The following is a 22,939-nucleotide window of genomic DNA, read 5'->3' as shown; positions in this document are numbered from 1 at the left end:
CCCTTCCCAATACTTTTCAGATGTCTGTGGTTTTCAATCAACTAATGGCCTAATCTTCTGCGGAGCTGAGCACCCCTAATTTGTCTTCAATGGAAATTGTAGGTTTTCAGCATCTCCAAAGGTAAGGCCTTAAACTTACAGTTGGATTTTTTGATGTTTTTAAAAATCTAAAAACTTGTTAAAAATAAAAAATAGCTTCTTATTGCAGAACAGTGGCCTCAGCAGCATCAATCTCAAAAACAGCATCAGAATCTATTTTTCTTCCATTGTGACTGCAGAAAATTAATCATTCTGGTACCATCAGGATAATCCAGAAGGCAGCAATAAACTTTATTATTTGCAAGCAACAATGAAGTAAAACAACTTGAACAATAAATTAAAACTGTAAATTTAAAATTGTCAACAGCAATCTACACAAAAAGTAAATTGTGGAATAAACAAATTTATGAGCGTTATTAAAAAGTGTTTAGATCCCACTTGTGCTGACATTTGCCTCCTTGGAGGGACAACAACACAATAAATAAAGTAATCAGTTATATCCCAATGGACTAGGACTCTAAAATTAACACAATGTAATGTGTTAGTGCAGCACAGAAACCTTCATTGGATCTCTCCATTGACCTGTGGGCAAAACTGCAGATTTTTTCAAAACGTGCATGTGAATAATGGTCACAAAAATAGTCAAAGCTGATTTTTTTAAATAAGGCAATAGCCATATACTATATATAATCTAAATGAGTTAGTATTATGAAACGGATACATAATGCTTTAAAGGTACATGATGTTTCACGAGACAGAGAATAAGAAGATGCTTACCCTAAAGAGCTTACTAACCCAGACACATCCTTCCTTGTGACTCTAACATCCTTACAATATTTACCTGAATGCAATCTGTATCAATGTACCTCCACAACTGGGTAATCAGCATGATAATAATTAAAGTATTATGCAGAAGGCCCACACTGGTATTTTAGGGAAAAGCTTATTTTATACAAACATGGTTGAGACACCACCATTTCAATTTCTAACACTAAATCCAAAGAAAGACACAAATGAACAGGATTTATTTTTATAATTTAAAATATAATGTATAAAATCAATTTTTAAAATTATTACCTACCCAATATATATAGTTTATTGAAAGTACTATGTTTTAAAAGTGGCCGAAATTGAGCTGCTAAATTTGCATGGCCAACTTTCTGGGCATGCAGTTTGAAACAAGAAATATTGTGAGTCCTCCAGACTTGGATTTGCATAAATACTGTTCATAGTCATAAAAATAAGCTTCTAAGCCCAAAACTCCAAGCCTGAAAATGTTTCCATGCAAATTCAGAGGCCATGTTTGAAAAATTTCCCTGACTGCTAAGTATCTAAGAGGAGTTAAATAAAGTAAAGCTAGGGAGAGATTAAATATTTAACCGAGTTACAACATTTGAATGGTTGGAATATATACTTCAAATGTTATTCCAAATAACTGGAAATAAGGAAAAAAACACAATAGTTCAAAGTAATAATAGTTCAATAGGTATTCAAACTTTTCAGTCCAAGGCCAAACATTATTTGAAGGAGGTCAGGAGAAAACAATCAATATTTAGGGGCAAATTCTCTCTCCTATTTTGTTCACTTTATGCCACTCCAGTGGTGCAAAGAATGAAAAAATAATCTACCAATCCCCTGCTGGAAGTACCCCCAGCTGGGACACAGGAATCCCTATGCATGAGCTCTGCAGGCTCAGTGTTCCAGTTATTCTCAGTGGATGTATGGCTCCCTGGGGAACTGTTGCTAGCTGGTGCAAGTCAGAACAACCCCTAAAATGTTCTAACTTGAGCTGGGGCAAAATCAGGAAACCAAAATTAGCTAAGGGTTTTCATCTTCCCCTCTTTCCTCACTGCCTCCTGGGCTGTCCTGGGTGGCTTTGTGGGGGAGCAGTGCCGTCTTTTGCTAGACACTCCCCTAGGGTCAAGCAAAGGCAGTTAAGCTCCTATTCTGCTCTCCCTGGGGCTCCCACAGAATGGCAGATAATCACCCAATAGAGCAACCAGATCTACTCTTCTCCTTTCCATAAGAAGCAACACATGGGGAGAGCAGGTGCTCAGACTGCTCCAGGATCACATCAGAGCTTCTCCTGAAGCTGCAGGCCATGACAGGCAGTTGAGATAGTGGTAGTGACCAACTTTGTTCATACACTTTCATTTGAAAGTGGCATGGTATGACTCAAGAAACACATTCGTAATCAAATACACATTTTCCTTAAGAGAGCCCATGAAGGTCATGAATTGGACACCACGCTATTACACAAAAGAACTAGCTTACATCTGCAATGCAGTACTGAAACCATTTTTAAAAATAATGGCTTTTAGGGGAACTTCAGTACGTTAGGGGAAGTTCATTTCAGCAATGTTCGCTTGCTTCAGAAACAGCACATTGAAAATTCTGAGGCCACGGCTGATAATTACAGAAACAAGTTTCACGTGAGCCTGTCTTCAACATTCCAAACATTGGCCCAGACCTGAATACCTTTACTCACATGAGCAGTCCCACTGTCTTCAATGGGACTATTCACTGTGGTGATTTGCTGAATTAGGCCCACAATCCTAGCATCTGCCATATTTTAATAAATCACCACTAATAATACAGAATATATTCCAACTTAAATCACAAATCATATTTCTACATGAGATCTATTATCTTTACTATTCTACACAAAACTGTTGAAGTCATCCTTACAACATCAATTGTGCATCAAATTTTCTTTGAAAATTAAGACACTATGAGCAGAAAAGTAATGGGGTTATATTAAAATCAAATACTAGACCTACAGATTTTATCTATGAGATTAAATGCTTAGGCACGTACTACCATATTTCAAAAGGATAACGCATAGCTATGAGCACACCAAGTCTGGTTTGTTTTTAAGCCAGCTCTGCCATCATAATCCTATACATTTCACTATTTATATAGCAGAGAAGAAGCACAGCTTATGAAAAAATAAAAATATAGTTTTGTTACATTCAATAGAATCATCGGGGGAGGACGGGGGACTTAAAACATGTTAGTGTTACTTTACTCCATCACTTCATCTGGATAAAAACTGCAGATAGAATAAATTCAGCTTTCTAATCCACCCTGTGAAACCAGTTTGAATCCTTCTTACTGTTACAGATGCAGTGCGTTTGGTCACATTCACCTGAAGTGACCATCACTCACAAGCATTGCACAAATGATCCAGGTCTTCAATTCATAACCAGATAGAGCAAACAGGTTAAATTTTCAAAGACTGGCTAAACTCTTCAAACAACCTTTTTCATGAATACTAAAATCATGAAAAAATAAAACTCAAATGGAGGCAAAAATCTATATAAAATAGATTTTTTATTTCAATATTTTTGGTGAATATGGATTTTGGTAGCTAATTGCAACCTCAAAATGCTTGAAAACAAAATGCTTTTTCTATTCAGACATTTAAGATCATAGGCTACTGCAGGCTCTTGAATAGAGTTATGTATGTTAATGCAGTATTTCAAAGTGTATTTTAATCAATCACCTTACAGTTAATAAGTTACTTTTGTTGAAGGCAAAGGCTATCATTACAAATGCTCAACTACTGCTTCTATATATCTACTAAAACACAAGAAAAATGCAAGTGTTTATAGAATATTAGGGCAGAAAGCAGTGGTTATTCTTGTTGCAAAACAATACCCAGACTGCATAGCAAGCATATTTAGAATTTTTTAAAAAAGACTAAATAATTCATCCTTAAAAGACAATTCCATGGAAACAGAAGTTCTGTTTTCAGAAAAGTAGGTGATAGAGAACGAGAGAGAGAGAAATATTAGTAAGTAGATTAAATCTTATATGTTCTTTCACTTGAAAATGCCTTTACTCATGAGATCGCAAAATGTAAAAAGCTAGTTTGACCTTAAAGTTTGGGGATTTTTCTTAAACAGTGTGATGAATTAGCATTCGTCACTACTGTATTGCCAAAGATACAATGCCATAGATTTGGCATGTGGGGCCTGATAGTGCCACTCTTGCTCATTAAAGGACCACCTTGCTCTGAACATTATCCAATTGATTTCATGGGGCTATAGGTAATGTAGTATACTATTTATTTTAAATAAGGTGCAAAATTGAGCCCACAGAAAGTAGGTAATTTTTTCACTAGCTTTTTTCATTCTTATTATGCACTCCACAGTTATATGTAACTGCAAAACTGTAACTGCATAATAGCATTTGAAGCTGTATTAGGGCTTCTAAGTAACTTGGGTTAAGAGAGGCTGCATGCTTCCCTTAGATTTTAATACAATAGTTTTAAAGTTTGATGAATAATTTCTGAACGCTCAGATCAAAGATCTTCAGACATTTCTAAGATTTCAGAGGTCCTCTATTTAAAATTTTAAAATTATTATTTTAAGGGACAAATAATTCAGCTTGGCTGAGACCAATATTTTAACTGACTGATTTATGGTTTGCTTGGAGGTGTGTGGGCCCCATCTAAAACCACAAGAAACAATAGGCACAAAGAATGAAACTGTTCTGATCACTTACAAGTGAAAGGTCTAATTTATTAAAAGTACAACTGAAGTCAGATTCATGCAAACTATATGTATATTAAATGAAGAAAGGAAGAACATACCCATTCGGAGAGGTCACTAGGCTAGCAAAGTGAAAAACAAAACAATAAATGAAAATTTAGTTGTGCATATGATTTTGTTGTGGATGTGTTCAAATGTTTTGTTTGTATTTTTTAAATAGTTCAATAAACAATATAAATATATTGCTCACCTAAAGGTTGGATCTACCATTGTCAGGCATTTTTAAATTGACCCAAATAAACAGTGATATAACATTCAACATTCATTCTCTACTGACACAGTACTGATACCATCAGCAAACTGGCTAGTAAGCTGCATGCTATAGTATAAAATGAGCAGCAAGAAGCTGTAAATCACTGCGATGGTATTGCAGTAGTGTTGCATCATAACATTTATAAGGATGAATTCAGCCAAGGAAAATGGTCAGGAAAAAATTAGCTGCCCTTGCTTTTACCATTTAAAAAAAAAAAAGAGAGAGAGAGAGAGAGAGAGACAGAGACAGACAATGGAACAGATTAGTAAACATATTTTACTACTTTTGTTTTATCAGCTTGAACAAAAATTGATTCTTTCATGCTCTTTCTTATTGTGTCACACATACTTTCTCATGAAGACAGTAATTAACTTGATTGTGTTCATGAATGCTATAGCAAAACAGGTCTGATCACTGGTCTACAATTTTTGAGAAGTCGTTTGCTTCAGAGATAAAATGTGCTATTTATTATGTATTTTGATATGCTGAATTCAAATATGACAATTAAAACAAGTGATTGGCTACTGTTTCTAAGATATTTAAGTTTTTACATTTTATGTCTATGTATATTGTGTAGATAGTAGAGTTTTAATCATAAATTGTAAACCTAGGTCTTTTCATGTGTTTATGGTTGCTTTACATGATAATATTTCACCTGTCTTGTTTATGTAACACTTTAAAAATCAGCAAAAGGGTTATATAAATAAAATGTATTATGAAACAAAAGGCAAAAAACTATTATGTACATAGTTTAGTCCTATTCAGTGTCTACTCGGCGCTCCTTGGCTTGTCTCTTGTATTCATTAAATGGAGTATCTCTTGTCACTGTCCTGCAATAGTCTGCAAGCATTGATGGGCTCCATTGTTGCAATGTCCCGGTGAAATCGCTCGCCGTGCTTGTCGCTCACTGCTCCGCAATTCGGTGGAAAAAAATCTAGATGAGAGTGCAAAAAATGTATCTTTAGTGTCATGTTGCAACCAAGGCTTTTGTATGCCTTGAGGAGGTTTTCCACCAACAACCTGTAGTTGTCTGCCTTGTTGTTTCCAAGAAAATTTATTGTCACTAACTGGAAGGCTTTCCATGCTGTCTTTTCCTTGCCACGCAGTGCATGGTCAAATGCATCATCTCGAAGAAGTTCACGAATCTGAGGCCCAACAAAGACACCTTCCTTTATCTTAGCTTCACTTAACCTTAAATTTTTCAAGGAGGTACTTGAAAGCTGCTTGTGTTTTGTCAATGGCCTTGACAAAGTTCTTCATCAGACCCAGCTTGATGTGTAAGGGTGGTAACAAAATCTTCCTTGATTCGACAAGTGGTGAATGCTGAACACTTTTCCTCCCAGGCTCCAATGACTGTCGGAGTGGCCAATCTTTCTTGATGTAGTGGGAATCTCTTGCACGACTATCCCATTCGCAGAGAAAACAACAGTACTTTGTGTATCCAGTCTGCAGACCAAGCAAGAGAGCAACAACCTTCAAATCACCACAAAGCTGCCACTGATGTTGGTCATAGTTTATGCACCTCAAAAGTTGTTTCATGTTGTCATAGGTTTCCTTCATATGGACTGCATGACCAACTGGAATTGTTGGCAAAACATTGCCATTATGGAGTAAAACAGCTTTAAGACTCGTCTTCGATGAATCAATGAACAGTCTCCACTCATCTGGATCGTGAACGATGTTGAGGGCTGCCATCACACCATCAGTGTGGTTGCAGGCTACATGATCACCTTCCATGAAGAAGAATGGGACAAGATCCTTTTGACGGTCACGGAACCTGGAAACCCTAACATCACCTGCCAGGAGATTCTACTGCTGTAGTCTGGAGCCCAACAGCTCTGCCTTACTCTTGGGTAATTCCAAATCCCTGACAAGGTTATTCAGTTCACCTTGTGTTATGAGGTGTGGTTCAGAGGAGGAGGATGGGAGAAAATGTGGGTCCTGTGACATTGATGGTTCAGGACCAGAAGTTTCATGCTCTTCCTCATCTGACTCAAGTGAGAATGATTCTGGTGCATCAGGAACTGGCAGTCCTTCTCCGTGGGGTATTGGGCGTATAGCTGATGGAATGTTTGGATAATGCACAGTCCACTTTTTCTTCTTTGACACACCTTTCCCAATTGGAGGCACCATGCAGAAGTAACAATTGCTGGTATGATCTGTTGGCTCTCTCCAAATCATTGGCACCGCAAAAGGCATAGATTTCCTTTTCCTGTTCAACCACTGGCGTAGATTTGTTGTACAAGTGTTGCAGCATGTGTGTGGGGCCCACCTCTTGTCCTGATCTCCAATTTTGCAGCCAAAATAAAGGTGATAGGCTTTCTTAACCATAGTGGTTATACTGCGCTTTTGTGATGCAAAAGTCACCGCACCACAAACATAGCAGAAGTTATCTGCACTGTTCACACAAGTACGAGGCTTCTCTGCTCACTTTGGCTAAACAGAAATGTGTCCCTTTGCAAAATCAAACACTGACAAATAAGAGAGCACGACACTGTATGATTTCTAGAGCTGATATAGGGCAATTTGTTCAGCAGAGTGATATAAGCTTCGTTATGATTGCATCATCCATGACTTCTAGGAATAACATGATGCAATTCATATCATGTATGACGCAATACCAGCTTCAGATTGCATCATTCATTGTTTTGCCTAAAAAGCAAATACTGTCCAAACCCAGTCATAGATTTATTCATAGATCCAGTCAAAGATGTATTTTAGTCATTTCTGGTTTAAATTGAGATCCCTTCCCTTTATAACTCACTTATCCTCTGCCATTCCCAAGTCAAAGGTCGTATATACTGATCCAATAGCATATCTTGAAAACTAGAGCCAATCAACAATTTTAAGCATCATTTTCGTTCTCAGTGACCCAGAATTAGTAAAGTTTGACTACATTTATTTCAGAAGCATTTTGGCTGTAGAGCAGTGTAATCAATAGGCCCAGACCTTGCTTGTTCTGACTCTAGTTTTAAATATAAACCTTTGAGTACTAATCAAAAAATGTACTTTAAATTTACATTATTTTTGTTGTTGCAAACATACCTCTTCACACACATGCACACACATAAATACTACATTGTATAAGAGTTATAGTTAGAGTACACACGATGTTCCTGATCCCAACCCTCAAAAGCAAGGAAAAGTTAAACCATCTAACAGTGCACACCTTCTACTCCTCCATCCAGAGAGAGACACCTCACAGCTAGTTCAACCACCATAAACCATAGACAATGTACTACAACCTTACATCTGCCTAAGGAGAGATGTCAACCTTCTTACAACTCCTCCAAACTCATCATCACAAACAGATGAGTCTGCCCCTATCCCTCCACCCATTCTGCAGAATTCCAGAATATCATACTCATTCAAGTCTTGGAGAGGGGTTCATGGAAGGCTGACATCCTTACTGCAACAGAGATAAGATGATGGTGCATTGTTTGTGTTGGTCATTGGTGATAAGGTGATGTAGGCTAGTGGTAAGGTGTCAGTCCATGGCTGAAAGAGTAAAGGATATGTACTGTTAGATGGCTTAACTTTTAATTTTCTTGCCTTTGAGGTTGCTGTCCTAATGTGATGTGTGCAGGAACCTTAACCAATATAAAATGTGTATGAATTACCCAGGGTCTTTAGCTTGAGAAAGGATTTCCAACCAAGAGTTTCTTGCGCACAGAACAGCATATCCTTAAATGTGCCCAGTAAGCATAGGGACTATACTCCTGAGTCAGCTGGTCACTTTCATGAAAACCCTTTGGCAAGAGCCACAGCTAACAAATGAATACATCATGTTGCATTGCTAGCCAGTGAATACAAACACTTGGTTCATATTTTACAGATTTTCTCTAGAACCATAAAGGCTAGAAACATTTTTTAAAGCAATACTTAGCTTTTGGAGTATCCATTTGATGTTATAAAAATTTGCAGTAAACAATGTGACAGAAAAAGAAACAGTTATGATGAATATCAACAAATGAAAACTTAGTACAATAATAGTTTTTAAAAGTTGAACTACCCTGCAAATGCTGAAAAAAAAAATTCTACAAGGTGACTCAATTTTCCAATCTCAAAACTCAGTAATTAATTTTCTAGCGGAGCCCAAAAAATCATAAGGCTCAAAAAGTAAACTTTCGTAAAGGGCTGATTTCTAGTTAATTGTAAATGAAACTGCTTTTACATATTTACTTGAAAAATCAATCTGGACTCTCAAGGATAGTTTACACCAGCTAAGGGATCTAACATAGCTCCACTAATTTCAATGGACCTATGACAATTTGTTCCAGCTAAGGATCTGCCCCATAGATTGTATAATATCATTTAGGGAAGAAGACACCATATTCTTCATACAAAACACAGTGAATGAATCACTGCTTTAAGTAGAAAGCTGAACTCCAACTTAAGTATGGGGCTCCAATGATTAGATGGAGAGACATGAATATACACAAAATGTCTTGTACATATACACACAAATCCTGATTCAGATATTTTTATGCAATGTATCTCCAGACACATGCACTTGGGTCTCCTTTTTAACATAATAAAATCCTTCCCATTATAGGTTTGATACATAAAGAGGTCTGTCCACTTTCCACAGCTTGATAACTCCACCAGTACATTGAAATGAAGCCTACAAAATCTCAGCACTTAAGTATATTTCCTCCCCAAATTTTACAAAATCAATCCGGTCAGCTGCCTTCATAGAATCTTTGTAAAACTTTTAGGCTATAACATTCATTTTATTTAAAAGATGTTTGTCTTTGTAGGTTAAAAAAAATAGGATAGTCAGAAAACAATTCCATTTTGAAAAACATTTCCAAGATTGTTTTTGTTTTGGATCGAAAAGAAAATGAGATGTGTTAGAGTTTTTTAGAGAGAGAGAGAGAGAGAGAGAGAGAGAGACTCTGTCTGTAGTTTGGTAGTTAGGATCCTGGCTTGGGAGACCCAGGTTCAGATCCCTACCTGATTTGGAATATTCTGGGGTGAAAAACTCTGCTCTGAGTCTACACTACTGTAAATGATTAAACTAACCAAAAACAATTAAAGTTACTTTTTTTTTTCCCTCTGAGCAGTGCACAGTTGAATTTGTGGTACTAAAGCAGCTTATTTTTACAGGTGGAGAGATATCCAAAATAGTCCTAATATAAAAAGTTAAGATATCTAAAACCCTTCTAAAATAGTATTTCTGTCAAATATGTGACACAGGTACAATACATGTTGGCTTATTATGGTGCAAATACTTTATTAGCACTCCTTTTGGTTGACTTGAATAACATATTCACATCTTCATGAGTAATGAATCCAGCCATCCCAAACGTATTCTGATGAGCCACAACACTTCATACCACATCATCATATATATTCTATATGTATGTGTAAATATACATAATTTATGTCTTTACACACACACATAATATACACATGAACTGCAGTATTTTGTGCTAATAGAACAGTATGAAAAATAATGTGCTTACATATATTACTGATTCTGCAAGCCCTCTGTATATGCATGTCCCAGGAAAGTTACTGTGAGTTCCACACATAAAAGGACTGCAAGAATAGGCTTGTAGACTCGATACTGACTTTTTTTTATTATTATTATTAATATGACCTGACTGTTGATCAAGACATTGGAATTATGGATTATATTTAAAAACAGTTTTTTTGTTTTTTGGGTTTTTTTTTATATAAAAGAACAGGAATACCTTTAGCACCTGCAAAGAGAAACAATTGGTAAGAAAGTGAATTTGAGGGTCTAGAAGTTTGCCAGTCTGTTCAAATTACAGGAATGCAAAAATTCACCAGTTTTAAATTTTTGTTTGTGTCTTTGTGACCCCAAAATACCCTTTATTCCCCCAAAATAAAACCTTATTGAAAAGGACTTGATGCTAAAAGCACTCTGGAGATTACATCAAAATTCAACTGAAGTCAATGGGAGGTCATCTCACAAAGTGAAACTCGCCATCATGCTAAGGGCCAGCACTAAGTTAAGTTAAGGGCCAGCACTAAGTACCTGTTAAGTTGCACCAAAGTGGTGGAACACAGGCCTTGTACTGACCCTCCGCAAAGGAGCAAGTTTCAGAAGCATCTGCAGAAACTGAATAACTTTTTAAAACATGTTAATATTTTCTTTAAAACCATATAAAATGTTAATTGTTTGGGGTATATCTTAACTGTACTTATTTGCTCTGGAATGAAAATCCCACACAAGATCTATACTCAAAAATAAATCTTTATAAATGAAATAATATTTTTGGCTATTTCTTCTATATCTCTCATGCTTCTGATCTATTTTGGGTGTCGGTGTTCATTTTTTTCCCTTTTGCATTGCTTGCAAATGAAAAATTGCTTGTTATCTAAAACGAAAAAGTTTATTTTGTTAATGTGCAATGTTGTTAATATGGCATTTTGGGGCAGCTGTTTAAAATTTCCAACCAACCCAATTATTAATTTTGAACCATGGCTATGGCACTTTAATGTGAACATTTTAATATATGCGAATCTGCTGAAACACTGCAGTAACTTCATAGATAGAAAACTTAATAAAATGATCTAAAAATATATTTAAGGTCTGGTTCAACACACACACACTGAAAGAAAGAGAAAAACTCCCATTGAGTTAGTGAGCACTGGGACGGGTCCTTATGCAACAGACTACAGTGGTTCTGTTACTCACACAGTGCTTGGAAACATTTATCCTATTTGAAAAGAGAATATAGCCTCTTGACTATAGATTGGAAACTTCAGTACACACTTCATTATAGCTAATCATAGCTAGAGTTACACATTCATTTTATTGGGAGAAATAAGAATCATTGTAACATAATCAATACTTACGTAGTACTTTGATGCATCCACTTTACAAGCGGATAAAATCTAAATCTGTTTTCAAATGGTCAGTTGTTGCAGGACAATGACTGCACCACAATTAAAGGTGGGGCAGAATTTGTGTGGGCTTACCCAAAGAAGGACAGCTCTACTTTGTGGTTGGGGGATGAGGGCGGGGAGAGGAAGAAGGTCAGAAACTGCTGCAAAAGGTGCTTGGTGGTCAACTTTGCAGCAATGACTCCCCCCGCCCCCCATACCTCCCGAATGTGCATAAAGACAGGAAACCTGGGTGGGGCAAGTCTCTATGTGAAAGCAGCGAGGAAGCCAGCACCCACCCTCCCTCCCCTAGTAGCCAGCAAGTGGAGGCGAATGGCAGGCTGGGTTTGTACCTGCGGTGGGCATTACGCTCGTTGCCCCTTTTAAAGGGGGGCTGAGAAGGAATTTTTCCCACACCAACAGAATTGGCTTCAGTGGAGTGTGGTTTTTTCGCCTTCCTCACAGTGGGTGTGAGGATGGACCTTTTCTGGTGAATAGGAAAGGTGGTAGGCCATATGTCACAATTTTGTAATATTGGGTGGATGTTCAGTGCAGGTACTCCATAGGGAGGGCAGCCAGTTACCAGATAAATGGCCTGGTAAAGGACTTAAAAGGAGAAACTGGATAAAGACACAGAATGGGGGAAGGGGGTCGGGGACTTCCATGACCGGTACGGCAGGGAGCCAACTCCCTCCCTCCCACCCCCCGTTCTCATAGCCCTCCTTAAGCCTCTTGCAAAGCTGGTAGATGGTAAGGTCCAAGCCATGGGTCAGCTGGGGGACCTGGATGGAAACAAATGGGGGCTGGTGGAAGCCCTGGAGAATTGATGTGAATAAGCATGGATTTGCCTGCACTGTACACTTTATCTGCAGGGTAGTCCCAGACATCTAAATAATAAAGTTGCGGACTGATTAAAACCCATAACAAGTCTCCTGTCCTTCTTGCGGTATACCCAGACAATGAACAGACCACAGTATAAAAGCCAATTTATAATTCAAAAGAGAAAATTACATTTGTAATTTTTTATTCTTAGCTATTACCATCTTTAGTATAAAAATAGACATTTTTGAAAAAGTGTACATTCAAATTTCCAAATAAACTGTGAAAACATTCAAAGGAACAATTATCCTCTATTAGGACAAACACCCATTTGCTCTATCACCCAAAGGAGCCATTACAGTCTACCATCCCGCATCAACCTCCTTTATTTTCCAGGATTATCCTAAGAAAAAGAAAAAGCACTACAAGTACATTTAAAACTGTAGTTTATAAAAGCATGGAAAACTGAGTCAAAGGAGGTTTTCATTTTGAAGTAAATTTGGAATAATTCAGCATTTGTACAAAAAAGATATTACCCCGAATTAATTTTTTAATTCCCATATACATATGGTGCATTTCTTGTGTTAATCTGAAAAACATATAGTTTTCTCCTTCACAGGTCCACTTTTCCTTCTGCCTGATTTGGCAGTGAAATCAAAATTATGTCTGTAAGCACCAGTGCTATGAGGCTTTCAGAAAACAGGAGTCTTCATGTTCACCAGCAACAGAAAAGGGGAAAATTGAATTGTCATCTACTGCGCGCAGGTTAATTTGATACATATAAAGTTCTTGCCATGTAGTTATTCAACAGAGCGGTATCATTTTGAGTTTCTTGGTTGGCTCAGATGGGGCATTGAGCCCAAAGCAATTAAATTGAGTGTAGAGATTCAGTCTTCCTTTGCTCTGGGCTCCCAGTGTAGTGAGAGAGGTTTAAATATAGACTGGGAAACTGATTCAAGCATCCCATCACAGCAAACATTGGCAAACTGGTGATGATCTGGCTGGGCAGCAGGGCCTATAGTCTACATCAGCAAAGCAAAGCAGTCTATAGCCAACCTCAGTGGCCCAAAGTAGTCCACAGCAAATAATGCTCAATACAAGCCAAGAGGAGCCCATTTGCCTGTTTGACTACTACCAGGGCTGAACTGGAGTTGACCATGAGGCTTAAGTAAGAGTTTTGTGGCCTCCAATATGGCAGCCCATCATACAGACTCTGCTGCAACACGTGCACATTTTAGAGTTTCTATTTAATTCCACAGTATTAATTAATGAAATATTTGTCCTTTCTTCCAATAAATTAAGAAGAATGAATGTCACCAGGTAGCCACGATTCTATGTGATTGATGAAAGTAAGAGTGACCAGAATTTACGTTCCTAGAACCCATAAGTGTGATTAAAAGTTCTAGGTGGAGACTAGAGCCAAACATTTGTTTATTTTAAAAAGGACCCTAAGCTGTAACCTTAATACCATATTATATGGAACTTGACCCTTTAGGGTTTTTAATACCTTGCACAATGATTATTCATGTTTAGAATTAGGAATGGTTCAGAGTTGCGAAGGTGGGATTTGGATCTGAACTTTCCCAACAGGCAGTTCAGATGCAGAGCTTAGGTTTGTTCCATGATAAAGAAAGTAGCCAGCAGTAAAGTTCAGATCAGTATACACATTACCAAAATTCAGAGTAATTGGGATATGGGCTTCTGTTTCAGGCCAGTTTTTACTCACACCATCACTTCTATTGCCTAAGAAATTATTACGATGCCACAAATTCAGTATTATCACTTCACTTCCATATCACAAAAGGAGAAAAAGATAGACTGTGAAAGAGCAAACCACAGTTTTTTACACTCAAATAGCTTTTTCAGTAGTAAATAGGGCAAGAGAATACATTTCTAAAGTACATTTATTAGTCTGACATTTGGAAGTTCCTTCAGTATGAAAATCCTCGTTAGCTCATTCTTGTGTCTTGGTATTACAGTTGTCTAACGTTCCACCAGTGATGCAACATGTAAGAACAACAGAAAGAACTTGCAGCTTTTATTTTTCAAATCTCTTTCATATGTGCATTTACACCAGACCATCAACATTACTTAAATATAATTTTGTGTTTTAATACATTTAGAGATGCAGAAACACATAAAAATAATCTGTAATGAAACATTTCCACAGGAGAATTCATGCTCCCTCACCATGACTAAAACAAACTCACTGAGAAACAACTCTTTAGTTATAGACATACAACTACAAAATATATATTAATGTTTGAAGTCCAGAATAAATTATGTCACTTTAGTTGGTTGATAGATGAATTTAAGAAGCTAACAGTTAACTTTAAAGATTATACTCTCTTATTCTGATTTGTGACTGCTGATAGGTTTATAGTGCTACCATACTGATGACCTAAATTTCAAAGCAACCTTATGAAACTCATACTCTTTTGGTTGGCAGAAGCTAGGCTCATCCCAATGGTGCACTTTTGTATTGTTCAGCAGCCAATTCTGAACTAGCAGTACAGTAACTGGCGGTGATCTTCCAGAAAACACCATCCTGGCCACTATGGACGTAGAAGCCCTCTACACCAATATTCCACACAAAGATGGACTACAAGCTATCAGGAACAGTATCCCTGATAATGTCACAGCTAACCTGGTGGCTGAACTTTGTGATTTTGTCCTCACCCACAACTATTTCACATTTGGGGACAATATATACCTTCAAGTCAGCGGCACTGCTATGGGTACCCGCATGGCCCCACAATATGCCAACATTTTTATGGCTGACTTAGAACAACGCTTCCTTAGCTCTCGTCCCCTAACGCCCCTACTCTACTTGCGCTACATTGATGACATCTTCATCATCTGGACCCATGGAAAAGAAGCCCTTGAGGAATTTCACCATGATTTCAATAATTTCCATCCCACCATCAACCTCAGCCTAGATCAATCCACACAAGCGGTCCATTTCCTGGACACTACTGTGCTAATAAGCGATGGTCACATCAATACCACCCTATACCGGAAACCTACTGACCGCTACACTTACCTACATGCCTCCAGCTTTCATCCAGGACACACCACACGATCCATTGTCTACAGCCAAGCTCTAAGATATAACCGCATTTGCTCCAATCCCTCGGATAGAGACAAGCACCTACAAGATCTCTATCAAGCATTCTTAAAACTACAATACCCACCTGCTGAAGTGAAAAAACAGATTGACAGAGCCAAACGAGTACCCAGAAGTCACCTCCTACAAGACAGGCCCAACAAAGAAAATAACAGAACACCACTAGCTGTCACCTTCAGCCCCCAACTAAAACCTCTCCAGCGCATCATCAGAGATCTACAACCTATCCTGAAAGATGATCCTTTACTCTCACAGATCTTGGGAGACAGACCTGTCCTCGCTTACAGACAACTCCCCAACCTAAAGCAAATACTCACCAGCAACCACACATCACTGAACAAAACCACTAACCCAGGAACCTATCCTTGTAACAAACCCCGATGCCAACTCTGTTCACATATCTATTCAAGTGACATCATCATAGGACCTAATCACATCAGCCATACCATCAGGGGCTCGTTCACCTGCACATCTACCAATGTGATATATGCCATCATGTGCCAGCAATGCCCCTCTGCCATGTACATTGGCCAAACCGGACAGTCTCTACGCAAAAGAATTAATGGACACAAATCTGACATCAGGAATCAAAATACTCAAAAACCAGTGGGAGAACACTTTAACCTGTCTGGTCATTCAGTGACAGACCTGCAGGTGGCTATATTACAACAGAAAAACTTCAAAAACAGACTCCAAAGAGAGACTGCAGAGCTAGAATTGATATGCAAACTGGACACAATCAACTCCGGTTTGAATAAGGACTGGGAATGGCTGAGCCATTACAAACATTGACTCTATCTCCCCTTGTAAGTACTCTCACACCTATTATCAAACTGTCTGTACTGGCCTAGCTTGATTATCACTTCAAAAGTTTTTTTTCCCTTAATTAATTGGCCTCTCAGAGTTGGTAAGACAACTCCCACCTGTTTATGCTCTCTGTATGTGTGTATATATATCTCCTCAATATATGTTCCATTCTATATGCATCCGAAGAAGTGGGCTGTAGTCCACGAAAGCTTATGCTCTAATAAATTTGTTAGTCTCTAAGGTGCCACAAGTACTCCTGTTCTTCTTTTTGCGGATACAGACTAACACGGCTGTTACTCTGAAACCTGGCCTTTGTAGAGCATGGTTGTTTTTTCTTTCATCTGCTAAGTACATTAAATGCACCTAGCTTCTCAGTATGAAAAATTGTCTGCATCATAAGGGTAATGGATCAATGGAAACCCTAAATAAAAGGAGTATTGAAGTTCCTGCTACCCCATTCTGAGGCACCCTCTGTTCTAAAGGTCCTTAATCGGGATAAAAAAATGAGAAATAGTTCAAAGTTGGATGCCTGGTATCCTTTTTGATGCCAAAATAAAAATAATTTACTTACCCCTTCACTGGCATTTTCCCCTGTGTTGGCCAGCATTTCCTGTAGGGCTCTGACAGAGAGAGACTGCTCCAGCACAAAATTACAGATGCAAAGATCTGGAGGCACATACTGCAAAAACAAGAACAAGACAAAGGACAAGAATGACATAGCTGGTGAGTTCAAGCAAATGTAAAGCAAATATGTGCATACATACACACAAAATAAAAACCATCCATTTTAAGGTGAAAGTACATTTGTTTTCTAAGAACACAAGTTTTTGTATAAAAAATTGTATTCCCTCCTTCAGAAGATTTTCTCGCTGCAATTAATTGTCCTTTTTTATTTAGAGCACTGTGCTACTGTTAAAATAAGGGGTCATCGGGCCCAAAAGCAGAAGAGTGTATCTGCAGGCTACTTTTTTCTCAGTTATTAAAACATTTAGTCATGACAAATAAATAGAAAACTAAAAGGAAAGATCTGCAATCATAATTTGATATCCTAGCTCTTGAATGTACTTCACATAATAAGAAAAACCTTAACTGTAGCATCAAAAAGTCTGTAGTTATTGAATTATAATTCTTACATTCAATACAAAAGAGTGGAAATATTTTCAATCCACTAATTCTATAACAGGAAAGAGCAGTTATTTACTCTACAGTAACAGTAGGTCTTCAATGTGTGTTTTCCACATGTGCACCAACAGTGGAAAATATGTCCCATAAACTCATTAAAGGAATGTTTTGGTCAGCAGTGTCCATAAGGGGCCACACCTGTGCTCTGAATATCTTCAAACCTGCCCATCCAAGGGCATAGAAGGTGGAGCAGGTCATGGAATACATACCAACACCACATTTCAAGGAACCACAATTACTGTAAGGTAAGTAACCGTTCTTTCTTCAAGTAATTGCCCAGATGTATTACATTCTTGGTGACTCTCAAGCAGTGACCTGATGTGTTGGAAGCATGTACTCAGAGTCTGCCCAGTGATTGTAAGATGGTTCTGCCAAAATGGGTATAAGACCTACATGCCTCTACCAGGGAATAGTGTCTTATAAAAGATGTACTGATCCCCAAGTAGCATCCCTACAAGTTGCAGAGTCCGCCACACCTCTCAAAAAAGCCACAGTTTTCCATTCACCCCAACCACTACATTCTGGGTCCCTGCAATCTCTGCATGATGTCTGAGGGGGACTGAATAAAGATTCAGCAGATAACACACCACCTACACACACACACATGGGGGAGGAGGGGGGGAGAACACACAAGCAAGTCACTATCCAGAACAGCTTAAAAACCTGCACAGATTAGTAACAAAACAGGCAGAGGTCTGAAAACACAGACTGTCCAGAGAGAACTGCTATGGTGAGACCAGGCTGCAACTGGGAGTGTGGCTAGAAAAGTAAGGGACACTGAAACTTAGGCTGGGGCCCACAGCAACACCAAAATGATCCTAATCTCACACTAGTGACAACCAAGAACAAAGTATTCCAAAAATCAATACATAAAGACACAACAGACTCTTCTCTGGAAAAATTTTGAGTAGACACCCACTGTAGAAGCCATACACATGGGGAGGAAAATATCTAAAATGCTTAGAAACAATACCCAAACAGATAAGTACAAGCATAAAGGGATCCAGAGATGGCTATGCTAACACTGAATAAAGAACAAGAATACAACAGAGGATGAAAGAATCCCATGGTGTGGCAAACCACTTCACGGTAAATAGCTTTATCCAGGAAAGGACAACACAATACATACAGGAAGTATCTAAGAAGGTGACATAATGCTGCAGTCTTCTAGTCTAAATGCACAGGGGCAGCTGTCTTTCAAATGAAGACCCAAAAGACACTGAGATTGAAGACTTTGAAACCACCATGAATCACCACAATCCCCTTGGGAAATTATAAAAAATACTTCAAAACAAACACAGGTATTGATGTAACAGGACATTCCAGAATCATTTTATAGGAAGTTGAAGTGTTGGCGCTTTCATGACTCAAAAATTAATTGAAAGGCTCTGGAAAGTCCTCATTCGATGTGAAAGGAAAATGTTAGCCATTCTAAAGCTCTGAGAAGAATACATCCCAAGATGTCTATGCTTTAGATAGCCTATGCACTGCTCCACTTGATTTTCCAGCAATCACAGCCATAAGCATGGTTATAAGGATAGAACCAGTCATCATGAACCTAGAACTTAAGATCCCAAAGAGATCCCAAAAATGTTCCAAGGACTGGGGAAATCAGAGGAAGAATACCACATTAAACTTACACCAAATGCAAAGCCATTTGCTCCAATACCACCTAGGAGAATTTCCCTTCCTTTACTGCCCAGAATGAAAGAAGAGGTCAACCTCATTGAGCAGATGGGCGTCACTTCCAGAATAGACACTCCAACTGAATGTTATGCAGGCATGGTTGTGATCCCAAAACTAAATGACAAGATTTGGATGGGTGTAGACCTTACCAAGCTCAATGAGAATGTCTGTAGAGAGCAAAACGTACTCCCATATATTGGGCACACCATTTGACAATTAGACAAGCAAAAGTTTCAAAATTGGATGCCCCATCTGGATTTTGGCAGATACAACTTGCTGCAGAAGCTGTACTACAATGATCTTCATCGCATTTTTTGGAAGGTTTTGTTTCAATAGAGTACTATGTGGCATATCTTCTGCTCCGGAACATTTCCAGATAAAAATGTCATCATTCCTGGAGGGTCTGGAAGAGGCTCTCTGCCAAATGGAGGATATCCTTGTCTACAGATCAACTCAAACCCAACACAACCAACATCTCTTGATGGACGCGAGACAACAGGCCTAACACGTAATGACAGATGTAAATCCTCAAAAACAGAATCAAGTGTCTGTCTAAGCTAGATCACTAATGGAGCATGGGTCAAACCAGATTCAGAGAAAGTACAAGTGATTACCCAGATGAAGGAGCCTCAGTGCATCAGTGAAATATGTCAATTCATGGACATAGTAACACACCTAGGAAAATTCCTACCTTACCTAGCATAGTAGTCAAAGCCATTACGAGAGCTCATTAGTCCACAGAATTCCGGGATCTAAACATAATCAGGCATTCAGAAAAATGTAGCAAGATATAAGCATTCCTGCACAACTGACATGCTCTCCAGTGCCCCAATCTCAGACAAACCACAGCAAGAGTAACAGAGGGTCCTGTGGCACCCTTAAGACTAACAGAAGTATTGGGAGCATAAGCTTTCGTGGGTAAGAACCTCACTTCTTCAAGCTTATGCTCCCAATACTTCTGTTAGTCTTAAGGGTGCCACAGGACCCTCTGTTGCTTTTTACAGATTCAGACTAACACGGCTACCCCTCTGATACACAGCAAGAGTGTGAACAGGAGGAGCTGTTTCTGGAAGATTTCACAGATGCAGTTCATACTGATTTCCTCATCACAGAAAAACACCTGCAAGAAGCAGATGAATTCCTGAGTCAAGGCATGAATCACTGCCAACACTACAAAGAAGGCTGCACAAAATAGACAAACTTCTAGGAAATCATACTGAGTGGTTTCCAGGGATCTTGTTATAAAGCAAGGTTTATTGCTGAAGATGTCCAGATTAGTTATCCCTAATGTAACAGGAAATCCCAGACAGACTGCATGAGGGACACCAAGGCATTATAAAATGCAGGAAGGGAGCTAAACAGACAGACAGTTTTGTGGCCTGGGCTGAGCAAACAACTACAGCAGAGAGTTGAGAAATGTGAAATTTGTGCTTGCGTGAAACAAATCCACTGGAACCATTACTATCATCTGCTGTACCAGACAGGCCGTGACAGAAAGTCAGGACTGATCTTTTTTATCTGGATAATACCACATGTCTTTTGATGACTGATTATGTCTCAAGATTCACTGAAGTTGTCAGGCCACTCAGCATCACATCGAGTGCAGTTGTGCAGAGGATAAAATCCATGTTTTGCCTGTTTTAGGATTCTGAAGCAAGACATCTCTAACAATGGTACTCAGTTTTCCTTTGAGACTTTCAAGAGGTTTGCAGATACCAACAGTTTCATTTATGTCAGATCCAGCCCAGTTCCATCAGAGTAATGGTAAAGCAGAACATATAGTAAAGAAAAGAAAACAACTTCTTTCTAAATCCTCATACCCTTATCTTGCCCTGTTGCCATACCAGTCAACACCTCCAGCAAATGGACGCAGCTGCAAAACTGTTGATGGGAAGGCAGTTGAAGTACACTATCACAACCTTCCTTTCCCAACTCGACTCTTGTTGGCCAGACTTCCCAAGATTACAGAAGAAGGAAGATCAATAGAAACCTCATCAGAAGGTGGTCTTTGACAAGTGCCACAGAGTCAAATCCTTGGGAGTACTGAATCTAGGAGATCACATTTGCATGTAAGACTTTCAAGAAAAGGGGATGGCAACAGGAATCATCCATTGGAACCAATGTCACCTTGTGTCACCTGGGGGACCTCCAATCTACCCAGATCACTACCATGAAATGGAACCTGCGAACACCACCCCACCTACCCATATAGAAGCACATGTACCCTCTTGAGACTCTCCCAGCAAGGAAAGATCCTGCGTTCCTGGAGGATTATATAAAATCTTGAGAATTCCAGGAAGTCAGAGGACTAGCAGTCGAATGCCTTAAAAGGAACAAAATAAGTCACAAAGTTCAGGCAGTCTAACCTGCTCTTCATAGGGCTGTTTGTTGTTTCATGTACAGTTAAAGGATAAAGGTTACATGTTTCATGTACAGTTACAGGATAAAGGTTTTATCACACTTCCCTTTTAGAAAGGGGGATCTGGTGTTAGTTGTGAATGGTTAGCATGGCCACTAAAAGCAAGAAAAACAGGAAAGAAAAGTCAGTCTTGCCTTCACTCCAGCCGCAGCATGCTGAGTCTCTAATCTATGCAGCAAGTACCTTAATCCAGCCCTTTTTCAGCTTCTAAAACCTACTGCAAAGCAGTCAAAATCTTCATGGGGAATCCAAAATGTTTGGGGCTATTGTACTGGTTCTTTGTGTTAAATTCCTTATGCTCCCTCACACTTACATGGGGTCCAGGACAATCTCACCCCTCAAAATACAGTCTTATAAATATTTACCTTCATTAGTGTAAGGTGATGCAAAATAACATGTGGTCATATAATTAAAAACTGTCTCATGTTGCATATGCAAAAGGAGGCTGAATTAAGATTACACAGGCATTTTCTAAATTTTGAGTGCTTGACTTCGCAACCTTAATAATGTTCTTTTAACATTTTTGGGGTAAAGTTGTAAATATAGATGTGATTACCACCAAATACACCAGCAAATATGCAGAGGCAGACTGATGCATTTCTTTCACAGTAACATCACAAAATGGATACTTGTATCCTGATAAAGTAACAGAAAATCAACCGAAAGTGGGATGATGAACACAAATCTTAAACCCAAACTAATGCACATGTACAGCATGATGATAGAGGGAAAAAGCAATCCTATTTCATTTTCTATTGGACAAGAAAAGTATAATAAAAAGTATATACAGTGCATCCTTGACAACAAAAGAGTTTATACACTAGACCAGAAGAGTTCACTCAACAGAGCCTAGTGTTGTTGACCTTCAGGTCATGCCGTAAAGTTTGAAGCCTCAATCCTGCAAACATGCACATGAGTAATTTTATGCACACAAGTCATCATCATTTATCCTGCACCATCAGGTGCATAAAGCAGAAGTCAAACAGTGCCCATTATCTCTATTCAGGATTGATTTTTCAGATCTTTTATATGCAGATGTAATAATGTAGCTTCAGCTATGGAGTATGCCTCTAAGTCAGCCTCTCCATCTCTTGCCCTACAGTCTCCAGCTAAATGCTTTTTTTTATTATACACATGATTAAATTCAGTTGAACTAATTATCCTTTTTTGAATTTGTATATCTGTAAGTGTGC

The 22,939-nt window shown here is 38.5% G+C and overlaps 1 protein-coding gene across 1 annotated transcript in view; it reads right to left on the bottom strand.

The window, feature by feature from the left end:
* Nucleotides 1–22,939, bottom strand: part of RYR3 (ryanodine receptor 3) — a 563,198-nt gene that overhangs the window by 428,673 nt on the left and 111,586 nt on the right. The window contains exons 4-5 of the mRNA XM_034768994.1: nucleotides 17,031–17,138; nucleotides 4,637–4,657 (exon numbers count right to left, since the gene is read on the bottom strand). Coding sequence (XP_034624885.1) covers nucleotides 4,637–4,657; nucleotides 17,031–17,138 — 129 coding nt within the window. The remainder of the gene's footprint in view (nucleotides 1–4,636; nucleotides 4,658–17,030; nucleotides 17,139–22,939) is intronic.

This window comes from Trachemys scripta, chromosome 4 (genome assembly GCF_013100865.1).
Source record: "Trachemys scripta elegans isolate TJP31775 chromosome 4, CAS_Tse_1.0, whole genome shotgun sequence".
NCBI lineage: Eukaryota > Metazoa > Chordata > Testudines > Emydidae > Trachemys > Trachemys scripta.
This window is presented reverse-complemented; position numbering and strand designations above follow the sequence as displayed.